Source organism: Nyctibius grandis, chromosome 4 (assembly GCF_013368605.1).
Source record: "Nyctibius grandis isolate bNycGra1 chromosome 4, bNycGra1.pri, whole genome shotgun sequence".
Classification (NCBI taxonomy): Eukaryota; Metazoa; Chordata; class Aves; order Nyctibiiformes; family Nyctibiidae; genus Nyctibius; species Nyctibius grandis.
The window spans coordinates 97,308,049-97,329,346 of record NC_090661.1 but is presented as its reverse complement, the minus strand read 5'-3'; the positions used below and the strand labels follow the sequence as shown (position 1 = coordinate 97,329,346).

The following is a 21,298-nucleotide window of genomic DNA, read 5'->3' as shown; positions in this document are numbered from 1 at the left end:
CATTGAGGGGCTGTGGGGGGATGGAGCAGCATAACAGTCAAGGCCTTTGTTTTTTGTAAAATTTTTTTTTTTTTTTCAGCTGTTTGTCAATAGCTTGCTCTTTGTATGGAGAGAGACTTCAACTTTCCCAAAACAAACATTTAGTTTGGGACTTAACACAGAGGGATTTGTTTTGTCAATTTGTAAATACAGCACAGAATTTTGTGGTATTTTCAAACTATAGCTGCTGCTCAGTTAGCTTGGTTTCAGCTGAAAGCAATGGTCTCCTGGGAAAAGAGAAGCCAGTATCTGAATGCTTATAAAAACGTTTAGCTGAAATGCTTGAAAATAAATGGATTAAGGAATAGCAAATATATGACTTTCTTACTAGAATGTTTTATTTTTTAAAACGTATCCAAAAGTTACTGTTGACAACCTAGGTCAGTGTGCTGGTCTCTGGTAGCTGAGCAGGCAGGCTGGGAACCTGCAAGGCTGGCTGCGAGAGCTGGGGGGACATCAAATCCTGCTTTGGGGGAGGCAGTACATCAGAAGGGTGTTTTTCTGGTTGTGATTCTTCAGCAAAAGCAATAAATTCAAGATTTGCTTCACCTGAAATAGAAAAGAGAAACTGTAATCCCGTTTCTTGCAGTGTTCTCTGGCGCACTCAGATTTTTTAAAATGCCACACGATGCTTCCAAGAGCCTCCAAACACCTTTAAAGGTCTGGTCCTTGGACACAAAGAGCAACAGCCCTGCACTTTGCAGAATTAGGGCACTGCACAGCAGCCTGAGCTGGGACATTTATTGCATTCCCTTCTTCACTAATGGTCTCACCCCGCTGTCCTTTTTTTGAACACCCATCTTGGCTGCACTGGTGCTCCTGCAAAAGTCCCACCAGCTGATGGTGCCTCTTCTCTTCCCCAGCCTTTAACAACTTTACGGAAGCCCGTGTTCAGGTGTTGCTCCTGTAACTAACACGTCACCTCTCCTCTCACTGCTGTTTTTCCCAATTCTGTGACACTCCTTCCTCCCTAACCTCCCCACCTAGCTCCCTGTTCTGACACACACACAACACCCACCCCATCACTGAATGCGGCTCACCCATATATGTGACTTTTTAGCAAAGGGGCGCCTAGTCTGTGACTCGGCTTGCAAGCGGTTTACACGTGCCTGCCAGGTGAATCCAGTGGCTGAAACCCAGCATCAGCACTGGGGCTGTGTGTGGGCCGAGCCTTCTGCGCAACCCGAATTGCTCGCAGGGAGAGGGGACAAGGCAGGAGGAGAGCTGAAGGCGCCGGTTGTCACGGTGCGCCTGGGCCCAGCTGCGTGCCCCGCTCACTCGCTCCTGGGGGGACCCGGGATGGGTCAGTGTCACCTCCCGTCGATGAGCCACTCACGGACCCTCCACTGCTCAGCTCTCCGGTGTATTCCAGAGCTCGCAGCCCGGCCAAATGAAGAGTTTGGTATGCAGCTCAGACATGCTGGCTCAGTATTTCCCCGCTGTTGATTTAGTTATTGGATTTTAATGATGATACCGTTTGAATAGGGAATCTATTAATACTGCTGAGGCAGTTAAAGTTCACAGCTCTTTATGTCTTGTTTTTGGAAAGTGCGTTCTGTGACACTACTGTCTTAGCAAAAAAGAATTTCTGTCTGTGTTTTATTATTTGCAATGATGATATACAAACAAGGGGGAGATTTAGAAAACTCAGAATATTTTCAATAAAAATGTTTTAAAATAAAAACTCAGTTCCATAGAGTGCATGTCAAGTGCTGCTATCCTATGTATAGGACATTGAAAATGATTAGAAACAAGAGCATAAAATGACTTAATTCCCCTTCACGTTTCTTTTTCTTAGGCATAACAAATTCTTGCAAACCCTTTCCTTCCTTTCTTCCTCTCCTTGTCTCTCTGCCTCCCCTTCAGACTGTATGCCTTTATTCTGTCTTGATTGATACCTGAGCAAGTGAGAAGTGGCTCTAATGAACTGTTAAGCATTTAACAGTGAAGCGGATAGTGTAAAAAGAAGATGCGGATCCCAAAACGCAGGCAGATGCATACAAGTGGCTAAGGCTGAATGTGCATCATCTACTTCGGTTTTTCTTGGGTTTTATTTCATGCTTACCCATGCAATTGTAGCTTTCCAAATGCATTTTGCTGGAAATGTAACACAAAAAAGAGGGTTGTGAAATGAAGTTTTGTTAGCAATGTATGTTTAGGGGCTCGAGGGAGGTGGGGTATTTGGCCTAAAATTCCATTTTGGCAGCTTTTCGGCGTGTTATATGCATGGGTTTTGTTTTGTTCCTTTTGCACTGTGGGCGTCAAGACTCCAACCAATTAATTCTGGAAAAAAGCTTAATGTAGGCTACTCCTCAAGAAGGGGTCTATTTTAACATTCAGTAAACAGATAATCCATTAGGACAACAATATACATTGTGGCAAGTGCTATCCTAGGTTTTTTTTGTCAGCGCTTATTTATAGTCTTTTGATTTCACTTCCCTCCTGCGGTGCAGTTTCAATCATTCTCCCTCCAATCTTTGTTCTCGTATTCATTGCAAGCTGAAAACAAAGTAAGAAAGAAGCTCATACGTAGCGTTCTATTCTTGGCCAGTTCTTCCTCTATAGCAAGAAGGCGGTTGTATTTGGTCACCCTTTCTCCGCGGGAAAGACCTCCCAACTTGATAAACCTGGCACCCAGTCCAACAGCCTTAAACGAGAAAGTGCGCATTTTAAAACTACATGGTTTGGGAAGTGAAGTCATTCTTCATTATTAAACATGGTATCCTACTTCTAATTTAACACTCTTTCTACAGATAAAAAGCCTCCTTTAAATAGAAATAAAATCTGCTAATGAAAGATTTGTCGGATGCAAACAATAATTTTCACTGGTGCATGAAACGAAATTTTATTTGCAAATGTAGCTTTAACACAAAAAGACTAAATATATTAGTGTTAAGAATTTTTGCCTAAAATATTATTACTACTGAGAAATGTTTTATGTAACACATTTTTTTATAAACTAATGCAACCAAATAGATCATAGACACTTTTGAATATACTCCCTGCTTTGGCAAATTTCCTGTGTGTTCTCTTTAAACTCAAAGCTTAACTCTCTGTGGGGGAAAAAAAAGCAACTCTCTAGAAAAAGCCCATTTTGTAAAACGTTTCTTTCTCAAGAAGAAACAGGCTTTCTCCTTAAAAACCAGCTCATGTTAAAAGCAGTGTTTTGGCAGTTCTGCAATTGAACAGCTTTCAATACTTACCAGATCCACAAGGCTATCATCAGAAGATTCTCCATCTGGACTTCCTAATATGGTAATACATCTTTGACCTATATATAACGAGAGTGTAAAACCTTCATTAGTGTATATTTTGTTATTATTCGACACAGAAATTGTCTGGACTTTTCATTCTTTTTTACCTTTGGGCTATCTAAGCTTAAATACAAACAGAAGTAAAACCAATGAAACCCATCTCATAAAGACATAAACTATATTAGTTTGCTGCATTAACATTATGTTTTATTTTCAGCATGGACAAGGGAATATCTAACGCCCTACCCTAATTTCTGTCTCCAGCTGATCTGTCTGGTAATGTATTCTACAGGCGAGGAGGCCGTTCTATTTATTTTAAATGTGCTCCTTACTATAGTAATGATTTTTCTGCACTATAAAAAAGAGTTTACCATCATGACTGAATGAAATCTTAAGTTTCTATTTACTCACTTTGATATAGTGATTCTGGGCTTTGTGAAGGAATAAGGAACTCAGATATATTAAATTTGTCCATCTATTCCTTGGGTATAAAAATGAATAAAGAAAAATTGATACAAAGAGAAATCTTATGTATGAAGCTGCCCAAGTTCTTAGTACTGTTACCACGACGGCTCAGTAATATATAGTCAATAATCTATGTAAACTGCAATTTTAAACATTTTGGACTTGTTTGGATTTCTTAATTATTAATACTAGTATTATTCAAAATTCAGATTATTCAACTACATCTTTTTAAATGTTGTTTAATTCTGATATCTAACTGTATGACATGGAGCTACAGTGTCAAAGGGCACCCATATTCTACGTATCCACAGTGTATTAATTTACTATAGTTGAAGCCTTGAATGCTGTTTTAAGCTCCTGAACAGAGATTTGTGAATCAAAACATGAATTTTTAGTTTCTTCTGACAAGCGCTTTCTAAATTAGAAGTGGCAGTAATTAAGTAAAAAGATACAGTATTTACAAGTGTAGCAACACTATTTACTGACATGTAGGGTGTGAATGTCAGTCTTTTTTCCCCTCTACTCACCATCTAGAAGTCCAGTAAGTTCTATGAGGTCTGATACCTTGGTTTGGTTAATATATTTTAGGACAACACCGCTGCAGGTTGGTATGTTTATGTTTTGGTCAATTTTAAGTTTGGAAATATATGTGGCAGCATCTTCAGCAATCAAGTAACATTTGGAACCAAGAGCATAACATATGTTGTTCCATTGTTGTCGGTCCTGCATAAACAATCAAGTAAATAACTGGATTTAAAAAAACTAAACTGAATGAAAACCCTAATTCAGGATATAAAAATAAAAAAAAAAAAAATTGGATTTAATCCTAAAGATACCCTTCATACAAACATATTATGTTTTATACTGTATTTTAAATTTGTCTACCTAAGAAAAACATACCACTGGAATTTTGCTTGGATTTTAAGATTTTGCTAGAAAACAGAAATTCTATGGAATTAATCAAAGATAGTGGCATGCAAGTATTGTTTAAAATATTTCAAATTAAATTAACTGTAGGAGTTTGCTATTTTGATTTCCTTCCTGAAATTAATTTAATTTTAATGCCATATAAAATAATTTTCTATTGTTTTATTCAGAGGACTCATTCTTATGTTAATATCTTAAGTGTCATAATATTTGTTTAAATATAAAATAATGAAACAGGAGGCAGTCATGGACTTAATGACACGTATCAAGACAGGAGGATCAGAGCTGCAAGACTGACACATAGGGAAGAGCAGAATACAACGTCCTCCTTCCAGCAAAGCTCCATTTTCTTAGGGTCTTTGTTTCTTGATTTTAATGCATTGTCCACATGGTACTGAGATTTAAGGATAAATAAAGGACAAGGATATGTAAATAATTTGAAAGAAGAAATTTACAACTCAATTTGCTTTCTTTGTTCCACAGAATGCAAACTTCTCACATTAAAAACATTACTTTTCTAGTTAATGATTCTGCCAGTAATAATTCTTGGTCTGCAGATCAGACCGACTTTTGTACCTCTACAGTTGCAATCTGTATAAGGATTCATTCCTACGAGGATTTCAAGCCCACATGTAAATGAAAATGTTTCAATGAAGTTTTTGACACCTGAACAAATGTTTTAAACTGAAGCGCTAAAGTGGTCTGCTGTCTGGCAATGAATTGTTGAATTGGTACCAGAGCTAATCCTCAAGGACCTAATTATCTGTGGCAAAGATGTGGCATGGGTAAACTCTGTAGATTTGCGAGGGGGGAGGAGGAAGAGAGGCATGTCCCTTAACAGTATTCTATTTCAAACTGTATTTCACTATCTGTTGCAATTCTCCTGCAAATTTTCATGTTGCAAATATGTTTCTTTGTAAGAATTCTCAAGGAAGTCTGCAGCCCTGGCAGGAGTGGGGAATAATCTGGTGTTTTGGAACACAAGTAATTCAGAGAGTTGGATTGAAGCAGTGCAGGGAGGCAAGGCTAACTAGAGTGAGGTCACAGTAAGCACAGATATTCGAAAAATGAACTTTTAAAGTTCCAGAACAGAACAAAATCAGATGTATTTTGCAGTTACTGTTTTAGAATTATTGATTTAGGCACTGGGCAGATTCACAAAGACAACATCACTTTGCTTCCCCCTTCAATCATGGTCTTCATGTTTTGTTCATGAAAACAAACCCCATATATTTATTTTAAAGAAAATAAAGTGTGCAATTTGACAGCAAGAGCAAATTTTTATTAAGTAAGTGGTGCAACTGCAGAATCTAGGTCTACAATTGTAGGTTCTGCTACAATTAAGTTTTTCTCTTTTTTGTAATACATGGAAACTTAATCTTATATATAAATGCTAATATTTAAGGTTATGCAATCTGGTTCTTTATCTATAACTTGATAACATAGCTTAATGGGATCCTACTTTATTGTTGTGATCTGTTGGCAATCTATTTGCCACCCTAAATCAATGCCTCTAACTTTGATCACTGTGGTAAATACATGGTATCTTACTACTACTTTAAAAATTCTGCCGAGCAATGCTGGCAGTGACAGGTTTGTTCTGGCTTTGGATATAAATCTCAAGCATAAAGAATAGCAGCAACATTTTTTTTTGAGTATTTAAGGAATATACAACTCTGTCCAAATTTTTAGCTTCTCCCATATAATATCAGTTATACATCACTTGAATTTTATAATTTGATTATATAATTTGAATTATTTGTTTACATAAGGAAAATGTAATAAAAATGACAGTGGTTTAGCAGGTAGAATCAGAAAAAAAAGCATTTCCTTGTAATTCTTTAAAATATTTGTACTGACCATATTCTGTTCATGCCAGGATTATTTTCTCTTAGGAATTATGTCCCAAGTATAGAAAAATCTAGAGTTACCGTCAATTACAGATATGCGAATGAACTGTTAAATACATTTTTATAGTGGTATTTTTGTGCTTAAAGACTCTAAAACAGAAGCTTTCTATTTTATATGTTTTCTAAAAATGTGAAAAGTTCAGTGATGTGCCACTTAACAGTATTATCAATTTTTCAAGGACTGCACTGTGGTATCTTACCTCTTTTCTTAAGGGATCTATTAATGCAATAATAAAAGGAAATTTATTAATCAGTTCCACATACATGTCAACCATTTCCTCAGGACTTTTGAATGTTCCAGTGAGTATTTCATATTTTGCTTTAACCTATAAAGTAAAAAGCATAAAAGATAAGGAAGGTAATTACTTTAAAAAACAGAGTACTAACGTAAACACACAGCTCTTGCGACAGCAGTATCTCTATGAAGGCAGTGGATTGTGTGTTCTTCGATAAGCACACATTCACTTGTCTCCTTTACTCTACGCCTAAGTGGTCAGCACATCATTGTTATAGAAAACTCTGCCTAAAGTAACAGGGGTTCCAGTGGGCTCGTCCCGACGTCTCTGAAAGATGCCACTCCCCAAACAAGGGAGATCTATTTCAGCATTTTCTAGGCAACTCTGTCAGTTTTACGCTACTTTATTATAAAGTTAGCAATATTTGACATTTTTATTAAATTATGCATGAAAAATCTCACTTTTCACTTCCAAAAAAAGTTATTTTTTTCTCCTAATTTTCATAAAGAAAATATTGCTATGGGAAAGGAGTGCACCCTCAGTGCGCAAAAACAAGATACTGCCTTCCCTTGCCTCTTCCCCCTTTCAAAAAAAAAAAACTAGTTTAAAAGTAGTCTCATCATTATGGGAAGCACAAACTGCAGCGTACGAGGATTATTAAGGGCACAGTGTCAAAGTGTGCCAGAATACCCACTGCTTTAGTGACTTTAACAGTTCAATAACAGAAAGTTACAGAATTACTGATAATTCATTGATTAAAATTTTGCTAATTCTGGTACAGAATACAGATATCACAAATGGTCAGGAAGGCAATTGCTTTCACAAAAGATGGCAATAAATGGAAGGTTTGTCACCATAGTACACCCAAATACACAAAATACACAGAAAGGTCAAGACAGTTTGAAGAAAACAAGAGATGTAGTGTAATAAAATGGAGAAAGAAGCATCTAGTGGTGTGAAGGAATTACAGAAGTATACTTGGGTAAATAACTTCTTCATCCTTGAAAGCTAGATGGACAGAAGATAATTATTTCATTTATACCTTGTGGTGAAATGAAAAAAAAAAAACAACCCAAGAATTGCCACTTAATACTTTAATTCAAAATTGTCCAAGATGTAATGTGAAATGAAGCTGGTTTGTTAAATAAAGCATGTTGTAGGTGTTTGCCCATTAAAACAGTTTGCTATATTTAAAAAAATATGCTGAAAAATGTTATTAAACAAATAGAGAAAAGGAATAAACCTAGCTGATGCAGGCAGGGTTCTACCATTTGAAGGATTAAAGCTAAATCATGAAAGCAACAGAGATTCCTGTAGGCAGGACACAAGCTGTAATGGGGGTCTGCCTTGGTCCAGTGAGCCTTATTCCACGCAAGGTGCAGCACCAGTATGCTGGCACAGCTGCGGCGGAGGAATACATGCATTCTCACTGCTCCCGCTGCATCAAGCTACCAGAAGGATGTCTGTATGTCTCGTCCCCTTGCACTCACAATCCAATAACATATCTGCTACACTTGTAGGACTGATTCAACCATAATTTATAACTGCACAGACAATTTTTCTTGTTTGCTTGATTGCTACCTTAATAAATGGAGTTAGAAGCTTCTAGGTGAGTTTGCAATGTAACAATAAATAATGTTAACAAATAGCTACATTCCTTTCAAGAACCAACAAAATAGATATTGAAAATAACTTACGTAATCCATTAATTCATGAGCAGCACAATTTAGTGCTAAATACATGTCTGTTCCTAGCTCCAGACCTATATTGTTGCAAGCTGTTTGCATGAGGAGTAGCGGTTGTTCTAGATGATCGCACCCTGTTATTAGGCAACCTAAGTGTGATATTCTTTTTAAGGCTCGTGCCTGAAAGTAAAACAAAAACAATCACTTTATTTGCACACATGTATATATGTAACACTTTTATATATGTATTTTCACTGTCATTTTAGTCTGCATTCAGTCATCGAAATATAAATCTGTTCTCAGAAATGGCATTAGCAACTTTAAGGACAATTCTGTATGAATGAGGGGTAACCAGGTGCTAATGAGTTGAGAGCCAATAGTCCTTGGAAATATATCTAGTCATGTAGCTCTCACTCTTATATGGCCAGTACTGGTTTACAAAAAGATTTTAAAGGCACTCTTAACAACCACTGAGTTTTCATGGATGCTATGTAGAACTTTCCAGTGCTGTAGAACATCCCTTTGCCACAAAAACATATTCCGCACTTTTAAACAGCTTTTACTCATTTATCCTCAACTACAGCTTTGATATTGCCTCTATGGACTGTTCAAGAAACACTAGAATCTTCCAACACTTCTAGAAGGAACAAATTTCATAAAGGGGAAATACCTCTAGCACAGCTGCATGGAGCTGTCTGCCCCAGGAACAGCACAATATGCAAGTCTTACCGGTAATAGTTTTATGGCCTACATGATCAAAAGGAATGTTCTCTGCTGGTGCTACAGGCCTGCAAAATGCTCATTTGGATAATTTACCAGGATTTCTATATAAGAAAAAATACCAAATTCCAGAAGAATTTCCCCTTTCTGTTATTGTTCCACAGAAGGGAAGGTATAGTCAAAAGAATCCAAAATATTACGTAAAATATGAGCATTTGGAACATTTAAAAGTCTTGCCTTGACCTTTCCAAAATGGTAATGTAGATTAATGTTTCATTTCTTAAGAACATTTTGGCTCCCTGCTGTTGCTAATACCTTGCTGAAGGCTTAAAATTAAAATCTGTTTTCTTACCGGACCTTTCTTCCCTTTATTATGTGCTTTGCCTTTCTTACTGCCTTCTAGTTGAGGACTGGGCTGTTGGGACTCAAAGAAGAAAGAAATCAATTCCATGGAAAAGTCAAAAAATGACAGAATAAAAAAAAATAAAGTTAACTAAATTTTGTTCTAAAGAGATATTGCAAATATTTAAGTTAGGAAATAGCTTTTGTTTCAGCAACTACCCGGTTTTATGTTGTGGTGGTAACTAATTTCAAATGTTTATTTCTCTGGGAGCATCACCCCAACCATCATTTGTTTTTCAAAAGATTCTCACCTAGCCTATCAAAAATACAGGGGATCTCAGAATCTAGACTCTGTACTTGGAGAAACCCAACAACCTCGCTTTGCAAAAAGCACATGCACATACTGAGACCGATATACAACTACAGTAATAGTATCTTGAATAATACATGTTGCATATGTGTGAGACTTAGCAAGATCAGAACCATATATGGTATATTCACTGTGATACTCCCAGTGTACTTCTCCAGGTGAACAGAAAGTCTTACTATGCTTAGAAGAATGTTTTATTCTATCTATCTATCTTTGTTAATTTAATATCACCAAATAGCCAATGTTTTATTAATCTGTCAGAGAATTACATCTCCTATTCTGTGCCATAAGACTAAGCCTAATAACAGGCTAAATGTTCCATGTTTAAGCTTAAAATACAATAGTAGTAGAAAGACCAAATGAAGTACATCACATTATTATTATATCACGTTTTTATTGTACCGCTTTGGCTGGAGGCTCCAGCAGTTTCATCATTTCTTTCTGAATATCCAGAACTCTTTCCATGCCCTGAAATTAAACAACAGTAATTTTCAAAAGAAAGAGAAATTATTTCATTTTAGCAGCTTAAATCAGACGAGAGAGAACACTTTTTCTAAACGCAGATCTTTATATGAAGTCTTTTTTAAAAAAACTATTATAGACTTCCTTAACATAATCTCCCCCCACCCGAAAAAATTCAGTCAAGTGCCCAATGGTAAAGGGTCAGTAGCAGTGGAATGAACAGGAATATTTGATTACACTGCTGAATGGGATGGCAAGAAAAGTGGTCTCTTCTTCCCCACAAGAAACCCTTCCCAAATCTAACAAGCAGGTAATATCTGGGTCTGCGTAGCATCTGACAAGTGGGAAGATGATAATCACTGTTCACAATTGTGACTCTGTCTATGAATCCTAACTGGAAACTGACAAAATTGAATGTATTTACCTTCAGAACATTTCCAGGAAGCAGGGAAAAAATCACTGTCTTCATTTTAAACATTGGGGAATGGAGGAAGACTCCAGTTAAATGAATCCATTGCTTTTAATGCAAGACTCTCTTTTCAGCTGACTTAGTAAAAGTTTAATGCTAACTTTGTAAATCACATTTCAGATTTGCTTAAACTGTGCCAGTAAAGGAATACTGAAGGGGGCAGAAGTCAGTCGCAGCTGACAACACATCAACACAGGACCAGCTGCTATGTTTTTAGCACTGCAGCAAACAGCTTGCTACTCTCCCATGAGCACTAGGAGGCATGATGTCTTTGAAAGGTACGGAATTAGCAACCGTATTAAAAGCTCTTGGTGACAATTCTAAAAAGTTAAAGGAAAAGGAAAAAGAAAGTGAATCAAGCTCAGCTATTTGTTCAGGTCACCAGCGTACAAAGTAGAAATCAGAGCCCTAATATAGGCATCTTGTGCAGATGCATTCTTTAATGCAACACATGGCTAAACAAAAAGAGAGGGTTGTTCGAGTCTGTCTCATCCATCCTTCTTGCCCCCTGAATAGATTTTGTTCTGCTTTGTATTCCCCTCTATCATCAATTTATTTTTTAAAGCAATTTATTCCCAAAGATTTTATGCTTTCCTGTGAATTTACTGCGTTCTGTTGTTTTCTATGCTCTATCAATCAACTATTTATAATCTACTAATGTAAAATCACATTCTAAATAAAATTAAAATCTCTTACTGTCGTGTAACACAATTCTCCTACATCTTCTTCAATGCACTGATTTTTTCCTCTGTACTAACACATACATTTCTAACTATTTCTTTTAATGTTCCTTGTGTTAGAATTCTGCACTAACATTTCTTAAAACTTTGGCCTTGCAAGCAAACAAAAAATGAAAAATACAGTTTGTAAGGACTATATTGAAAAGATCTATATACTTATGTACATACATAGTTTATATGAAGTCTATAGAATACATCTATAAAAACAAAAATGAAACAGTACCTGTTTGAGTGATAACTGAACTGGTGGTACAAGCATAACTTCTTTCACTAATTTCAGTTTTGCAGGTGAAATTTTTTCACAGTTCAACAGAGTAACCATTGGGAGTGGTAGAGTAATTTCTTTAGGTGAACCCTGTAATTGGGAGTACCATGTAAAAATAAAAATGTTAAAAATCAGAATAATTTCTTATATGTTTTAATTATGGCACAGGGTTCAAAGACTGCTACAGGCAATGGTCTTAAGGGTGTATTCTGTGAGGTACATTTAATACCACTGTCACAAGGGACTACTGGCTTCAGAATTCTAGAATAATTGTGATAACTGGGATAAAATAAACAAAATTACAGAAGTCACATGTACCTGATTATGTTTCAGCAGTGCAATATGTAAGTACAATGGGATACAGCTAATGGTGGCACCAGCCTTAGCTATAGCAAGTGATGTTCCCCCAATGGCCAAGCTGCCACAAAGCACGGATTCAACGGGTTCTGCAGGTGGGATTGTTCTTGTTGCAACTGCCACCTTCTTTCCTACAAGACAGAGAGTAGTAGCTAAATATTGTCTTAGTTTTAAACATGTGCTTATGTATCACAGTTCTATGAGTTGTCATTTCAGCATGTACTCAATGTATTACAAAAGAATCTTTTTTTTTAAAAATATGAAATGACCTTACAAGTAAGCAAAGTATCTGTCCTCACTCTGGTGTCACATGTATTTCAAATAAATTTCTCTCGGAGATGTTTCAGCCACTGAAATCTGGTTTTTTTTATCTATGTTTATATCCAGTAATGCTATATCATTTTTCAGGTTCCTTTCATAAGCGTGATGTCAGTATTCTTTATCATCCTCCTTAAATGCTCAGCTTTTGCATAAACAGCTTGGAAGATTACATTATAACCTGATCGGGAGTACACATATTTGATTACTTCTAATAATGACTGTGAAAAAATTTAGGCCTATTACAGTTGGTTTTGCCAATGAGAAAACAGGTCTTCTAAATATTCCACATGCATAGTCTTGTTAAATTTTCAAAAGAACTTATTTCTCTTTCAGATACAGCAGAGTAACTTTGGTCAAAATTCTTGAAACCCAGCAGTTCCCACTATCGTATTTACTGCCTACAGTGCTTACATGAACAGGTACAGTAAGCACCTATGTGAGACCGAAATAAGCAGCCCGATTCTCAAGACTCATATGCATTGGGAGCTTTTTTGTCAATCATCTGACCAACTACTTTGGTTCCTAATAGGAGTGCTGTACAAGTTTTGATTTCAATAAAATATAAATACTACAGGATACAACTGATACTTTATGATAAAATGTTCTTAATAGGACCTTAATTGGATATGCAGATTAGATTATACATCATCTGCATACTATCCACTGATTCTATACCTCTTACATTGAGGATGAAGAGCTACACACCAGTAATCGAGTACTGAGCAACTCTGACAAACTGCAGCGTTTTGCAGAGATACTTTCCACTACGCTACTTTGTAACCTGCATAAGTTACAACATAGATGCTACCTCTGAAGGCACCTGCTACTGGAAGTCACCATCTGTTAGTGGTCTCCTGTAACAACAAGTAGCTTCATAATCATTGGCTCCTAATAGTCAGGTATTGATTCTAACAATAATATTACAGTCAATGTCACAATCAAATATAAAGAAAACACAATTAGTGAAAACAAGTACCAGCAGAAGCTTGAGTAAAAGTATAATATACAACATGATGATATATGGATGGACCTGACAACAGCAAATGTTAAATTTCAGGTCAAAGGTGAATTTACTGTGCACACATCTAACATTAATTGGGAGGTTTTGCTGATAGCATATGACAGTTGAAAGAAAACTGATAAGAAATAAGAATTTGCCAAAATTTTCTGCCCTTCCAATAAATGATAACAAACCTTTTTTTTTTTTTCCTGAGGGTAACGCATATATGGAGGTAACAAATGGTGCTTTTTTCCTTTGGGGTTTTTTTTTTGGCCATGTATATACTTACCCTGTTTCTCTACTCTCACACCATTTTTTCCTTTACTAGTATTGTTTGCTTACTTCTTTTCACTCTGTACTGCCCACCATTCCCATCTCATCCCTGTCCTTTCTCTTTTGCTTTTCATCCTATTTCCTCCTTTTCTGAGTGTTAGCAAGAAACTTTCTTTCCTCCCTCTTTCTATTCTTTTCAGCTTCTATCTTAATTCTATTTCCATTTTCCTGTTCAGTACTGTGGTTCTGTTTTCTTTCCTTATAATTTTCATTTTTATCCTTCATTTGCATCCTCCTCCATTCTTATTCCTCAGTCTGAAGAGTAATAACCTCCTGTCTAAGCCAACCGTAAAACAAAGGCAGAAACTCTTGTTCAATCAATGCATGTGAATGATGAGAAAACTCTGTATTTTCCCCTCTCTCATTTCTACAGTAGAAACTGCTGTAGATCAGAAGGAAGATTTAGGAGAGAGTAACCAAACCCTTTGAACATGAGACACTGTGTCATGTGTTCTGAAGTATTCAGTGTCTACAGAATACTTCAGAAAGTACTCTAGCACCTTTATCAATACCTGTATTGCAGAAAATATTAAAATCAAATAAACTAAAACCTGTTTTTTCTGCTTTTTTTTTTTTCCCAGGTAGTGATGTTGCCGATGGAGTGGATGAAGTAAGTGCAAGAGTGGTTTCTGCTCCTTCTTCTTCTTGCTTTTGGATTTCTTTATTTTCTTCTGCCTTTTTTGTAAAGTATTCACTGAGGGAAGAGGCATAAAGATTACTGGCTCAAAATATTGCTAGACATGTGACAAGCAGACACAGGATACAGGCTAAAGAACATGATAAGAGGTGGATTAAGGGCATCTATTTGAGCTTCTGCCATAGACTCATTGTGTGAAGCTGGAGAAGTCAATAAATGACACTATTTTTTGGTAGTCATCTGCAGCGTTGGTTAAACAAAAAGAACCACAAGCAAGTATTATAAACCTTAACACATGCTTCCCAAATCACACTGGTTTGAAAGTGAGCTCTGTGCAGACAACTGTAGCGTGAAGGATGTATTTGCTTTGCATGGGTAGTAACGCATCCTGTCATAACTTCATGACATACAACAGCTTGGCCTAGGCTGTTAATCCAATGGGTCAGTTGTACACTGGTTATCTAAGTGGTTGCAAGCTCAGAAGTGGCTGAATTTCAATTAAATGCATGAAGTGGAAACTGCATACATGGGTCACAGTCACGCAATTCAGGCAAACTGAGTATGTAAGCTATATAAAGTAGTGTAAACAATGCATTAAAATCTTATTTAGACTCACTTCAGTTGGAAGAATTTCTTTCCAATTGGGTCTGTATTCCCTTCATCAAGTTTTGCCAAAGCTAATCCACATGAAAGGCAAATAGGTCTGTTTACTACAGTCTCTAAGTGTGGCAGCTTAACCACCACCCCTACTGCAAACTGTTGTTCCCCTCAGGGATGTAGCTGAAAGAAACACTTCCAACTACAGAAGAGGATGACAGGCCATATTACTGCTTCCAGGGTGAAGAAAGCCATGATGTTGCCAGGTAGCTCCTCTAATGTTACTGTAAAAATACATTCAGATACATCTGTGATACTTTCTCCTTACACCTTTTCTTCTTATAAAACCAGACATAGTTCTTTGAATGGAAAAATATGGCCATTCTTTTTTACTTTGGGATGCTCCCAAGAAGAAATACTGGTATGAAAAAATAAACATGGAAGTTTACTAAAGAAACTATGTTTCTGAAGAAACTAATTGCCCCAAGTAAGAAGCCTTTTGGAATAGCTTGCTCAGAAAGAAGACTCCACCAGAACCTGAAAACTTTATGTATATACATGTTTTCTGTGGATTAGCTCAATGCAGAAGACATACAGGCCTTTCATACCACTTTTGTTCTGCAGTGCAATGAACAGAAGTGGAGAAAACATCCCCACTAAATTAAACTGGCACTGAATGAGTTTCTTAAACAGAGCCTTCAACTCATGAACGTGTTCAGGCCTTCTTTTTCTTAAATACCCTTATTTTTGTTCCCCAGGTATCAACAGCATGATTTTCATATCATAATTATGAAAAAAGCAGGAAATAATATAGTGCAATGTATTTGAGATAGATATCACATCCTAAAAACACACAAAAAATAATACCGGAAAACATTGAATATTCTACATGTTTTTCATTTGCAATATAAATTAACGGTCTATATTTCAAATGCAATAATTTGCATAATATGCAAGACCTACCCAAGCATCTTATCAACTTCACACTGGTCAGTAGGCTTCAAGTCTCTTAACATTGTGTTCAGTGTTTCATTCACCCATTCCACAGCAGTGTTAACAGAGTCATTTCTTTCTTTCTCAGCAGCTTCAGTTGTTTCAGGTAAAGCATTTTCAGGTATTTGAGAATGAGAAGACATTACACTGGAACAAATCCTCTGAAAAAAAAAATGTAAAAAGGCTTAAAACACTATTTAATTTCTACCTTGGAAATGTCCTTTGAAAGACTAAGAAGTGTATGTCCTTACCAGCTCTACAAGCACCTATCTCCAAATCTACTGTTTGCTCCACTTAACTTTTTTCAACCAGCACCTCCTTCCTAGTCTCTTATACTTTGGTAATCACAGATGTTATTCAAGTTTCTTGACCTAAATTATAACTACTTAGGCAAAAACCTCCTGATAGATCTGCTTTACACATATATTTTGTTATCAGAATAGATTGGAGTTATTTTGAAGACCATACAGTCATTAGAACATCTTTTATTGTAGCTGTTGGTAGCCTGTAGTACCACGATTCACCAGCATTCATGGTTAATGCCACCCCTCATGATCAGTTACATTTTGTCTTACTTAGGTAATTTAAACTTATCTTTCTGCACTGCTGAAGGATAAACAATTGCTTAAGAAAATTCACTTAATGAAGACATAATTCACAAATATCACAGAGTTGCCTGCATTAATAGTATTAACTTTACATACTGTGAATTATATTTAATTCAGGAATGAAGTGAACCATAGTTTAACTGAGGGAAAGTAGAAATAATTACTCCACAATAGCTAGAGTTGCAAAGACAGTATCTTGAATATTTCAGGTTGGGGGAGACATGGCAACGCACTATCAGTTTTGCATTGCAGGTGCTAGATGGATATGTTTGACTTCACTGTCAATCACCCACATCAGCCTATTACCTCAGTGTAAAAAAGTGCCTTCACCTATATCGTGTTTTTCACCTGTACTATATTTTATTAAACACTGTCATACAAATAGAAATATAAGGATCTGAAAAAAAAAAGAAAAATGTAAAAGGAAAATGAACTTACAGGGCTAGATATGGGGTGCAGAGAAAAGCTACATGATCATTAAGACAGACAAAAATTTATATAGAGAGATGCACTGTCACATCCCACTCATAAAATAAAGTATTGTCTAATTCATGGAAAATAAAAGTGTTTATCGTTGCTGCCACTGTCTAACTTTTCATGACAGTTTTTTTTCTAAGTTACAACACTCAACTGTTGACACACAGGAATTCATATCCTTTCATTAAAGATGGAAAGTAAAATGTTCCTTAGGATGTGAGTAGACTAGTACCTCTCCCTGATATTGTCTTATTAAAATAAATAAACCAGGAAGAAGCAGCTCATACCTTCTCATAGTTTTTAACTGTACAGTATATTTCCACTTCTAATGTTGGCTGACCAACTCCATCAAGAACTTTTCTTCCAACTAATTTGCATATCACCGGAGCTTTTGAAAATTCAGAGAAGTAGTTAGCCTTAAATGAAAGAGAACGAACTTCATTAAAAGTCATTTTCTATGCAAAGAGGTTTTTATTCCATTAAACATATTTCAGTCAAATCCACCATCGAGTAAATCCATTTATACATTCCAGTATTCAAAATACTTGTGTTACACTGCACATTTACTTCTATGTTGTCTTAAGAACGAGATTCCAGGGAACAGATCCAACACATATCCAAGCATGGAAGTCCAAAGCCACATCCAGGTTAGATGAACAAGTGTTTTATTTGGCAAAGTAGTTAGTGACGAGTATCAAAATCTCCTTAACCCACCTAGAAGACAGGCATTTGTCCAAAGCTTACTTGGCTTTACACTGAATAACAAAAATAGTCACCGTGTTACTCATGAAAGTAATTTTTGTTAGATTTCATGTAGCTGCCACCTCCCCTGTTCAGTGAGCTGCTCTAAAATAATGATTTTGTCTGTGGATAAGATCTTGAAAAAATACATGTCTCTTCTCTCTCATAAGGACAGATCCATGATCCTGGACAAGAAAAACTCTTAGAAATCCATACAGAACTCTACTAGATCCTAATGTTATATTAAAATTCCTGTAGCATGCTTTCATTTATTTATCTATTAACAAGTAGTTATTAAGCTTTGAAAAAATATTGTATTTTTTTCCCCTAGAAACAATCTTTAACCAAAACCCTCCTGCTCAGAAAAAGTTCTCAGGTGAAATGCTATACATGAAATTTTGTACGTGCTGCAAACAGGGAAAAACAAGAGGTATTTTCAGAATATACTTCTTGCTTACAGAAAGTCCTTAATGTCCCAGATACCTAATAATGTTTCAAGGTTGCTCCATCAAAGACATATGTACAGTGGCTCACTTGTCTCAACACTCAACTGACACAATATTAAAGATCTTCACAGTGGAAGATTTAATCTGGAGGGAAGAGAAGCTTGTCAGCAAGCTCCTCAATAACAATGATAACTGCTCCTTTTGTAGACTCCTCTCTTACAGAACATACTTGGTATAAGGTTATTTAACACAATGACCAAAATCTCCTAATTAGAAGTGGGTTTGGACAGAACGGAGCAAACAAGGCTGGCACAATTAAAGAGTTGCAGGTATGCCACATGTAGTAAGAGGACACAAGACAACTGATGTACTAGGGGCCACTACTCCATGGGAGATCTGGGATTTTAGGTTAGCAAGATTTGAGAAAGGTGAAAACCTAGACTTCTGGCAGGCAGAGTTCTCTTACTTCTTCCAACATGGTCTTTAATGGGCCTGTTGAATTGTCATCATCCAACTACGAGAATATATTCAGGGGTCTGTCCGTATTTAATAAACACTGATGTTGCTTTAAAAAGAAGGATTAAATTGCTGTCTGAAGTTTACTACATACTCCCTTACTAGTTTCATTCTTTAGTCTGGTATCGGAGATGGTCACAAAACATGACTTCCCAAATGGGAAAACTAGGAAACACTTATAGCTACATAGAAGAGGAACACACAAAACACCAAGCAAAGCAAGAACAGGTGTTACCAGTTCTAGTCCCTTCCACTGGTGATGGCAAAACACTAGACGATGGGAAACAACATAAGATGTAATGAAATGTTTCATTTCCACAGCCACTTTCACATGAAAGAACACACTGGAAATTACTTTTTTCAAGAGTTGCTCACAATTCCAGTATAGAAACAGAGGTTTCATTAGGACTACTGTCTACAGTATTTTACCAACTGGGAACAGATAAAATTGGTCTGATTCTTGACTCTTACACTGAGGCCCATTTGGTCTTCGGGATCAGCTGCAGTGTGAATAGCACCCAGACTCTTGTTGCCACTGGCCTGAGACACCACCGTGCTTAGCAGCAGTTTTATTAGGGACATCCATCTGTGCCCTCCCAAGGCAACACACTTTGTTTTTGTGTACAAACGAGCAACCAGCACAGCACAAAAAAAGCCCCGCTGCTGCAGAAATGTATTTGGCCCAGTGTCAAAGCGCCACCGGTCACAAACACAAAACCGCCGCAGACCTTGCCTGAGTCAGCGGGAAATTACTTAAGCTTAATTGTAATCACGGAGACGTCGAACTCCTCTCATCAACCTGTTGGTTTATCAAACCCTTGGGGCGGGCAGGCAGCACCTCCCCTCGCCTGAGGGCAAGCACCGAGCCCGGCGCCCACGCCGGGTAGCTGGGAGGGGGCTATGGGAAGGCCGTGTACGGCGGACACCCACGGGTGCCTGGGGGAGCGCCACATGGCCGCCTCCCCCTCCTCGCCGGGCAAAGAATAGCCCCTGATCGCCCAGGAAAGCCCCCTCCGGCCCCGCTCGCCCCGCCTACGGGCGGCGGCCCCCCAGCCCGGCCGGGCCGGCACTGCGCGATCCTCCTCAGGAGGAGCCGAGGCGGGCGCCTGCGCGCTGCTTCCCCTCCCCGCTCTACCAGCTCCCCGTAGAGATCCGCGGGGCGCAGCGGGAAGAGGGCGTTGAGCGCTTCCTCCATCCGCTGCGGCACTCCATGGCCTCGGTAGTACTCCGCCGCCTCCTGCCGCGGCTCCTGGAGCCTCCGCTGCTTCTGCTGCCGCCGCCTCCCGCCGGGCTCCATGGCGGGGCTGTGGAGGCTGCAGGCCGCGCCGGCTGCTAGGCGACGGCGGCCGCCCGCGCTCTCGCGAGAGTCGCGCGCCCCCTCTCCCCCGCCCGCCGGTACCCCTGGGCGGGAAAGCCGCCCCCTCAGGGCGCCGCCGCCCCGGCCCGTGGGCCCCTCGGTAAACGGCGCTTTGCCACCACGGAGCCGCTAATGAGCGCCCTGCCCTCGCTGCGTTGCTGGGCCGGGCTCGGTTGGAGACCCCGGGGGGGGCTGGTTTGGTTTTCTTAATGCCGTGTGGTGTTGGCTCTTCCCTCGGAAGCTGGTTATGGTCTTCCAAGTCAGAATGCCTCGAGCAGGTACTCTTTAGTTTTAAAAGTCTCCGAACAACAAAATTGTGTAACATTATCGTTCTGAAAGAGAGACAGATTATGGTTTGTGAAAGGCGTAGTGAGGATAACGCTGCAAAATACCCCAGTAACACTGCTGCTGTGTTTAAAAGCCCTTTACTTTCAATGAAAAGAAACGTTTCACAACCTAAATGATCATTTTTGGTCTGCAATTCCCGACACAAACTTTCACTTTGTTACACTGTTCATTGGTAATTTTGTTGAAGTAACTGAAAATGGAGATAGTTAAAAAGCTGTTAGCTGCACACTTCCTCAGCTCTAAAATCAATATGTGTAGACCTTCGCTCATTGTGCGTTCACTTCTGTAGGTTGGGTGATAATGAAGAAAAATCCCTACTGAATCATTTTCTTTTCCTTTCACATCCTTCAGAAATAGTATGGTACCTCTCCAGAGAGTTAAACCCTCTTTTTTTAGGCCATTTCCTCAGAAGAAGTTTCTAAACTGACACTAGCCATTCCCTGAGGAGAGCGGGCAGCGAGTCCCTCGTTAGGTTTTCCTCATTCAGAACAGGTTAGTGCGGTGGGCGCTGCTCCTTTGGGTACGTTACTGCTCAGGAGGGGCTTGCGCGGTCGGTGGGCCAGGTGGCACTAGTGTAGTAGTCCCAGATCTGTGTCACGTGCACGTGCTTGGCCCAGAAAGCTCCAGTTTAATTAAATATTCCTGGAAGAACAGACTTCTGGAGGTAACGGTGCTGGTGTGGT

The 21,298-nt window shown here is 38.3% G+C and overlaps 1 protein-coding gene across 1 annotated transcript; it reads right to left on the bottom strand.

The window, feature by feature from the left end:
• Positions 1 to 415: 415 nt before the first annotated feature.
• Positions 416 to 20,592, bottom strand: ENO4 (enolase 4). Its single transcript, XM_068397458.1, is given in 15 exon segments — positions 416 to 588; positions 2,569 to 2,686; positions 3,243 to 3,310; positions 4,286 to 4,481; positions 6,796 to 6,921; positions 8,529 to 8,696; positions 9,589 to 9,651; positions 10,351 to 10,416; positions 11,843 to 11,974; positions 12,203 to 12,372; positions 14,447 to 14,589; positions 16,093 to 16,283; positions 17,495 to 17,623; positions 20,046 to 20,234; positions 20,236 to 20,592. Coding segments are annotated over 15 exon segments (2,289 nt in total).
• Between the last annotated feature and the right edge of the window lie 706 nt (positions 20,593 to 21,298).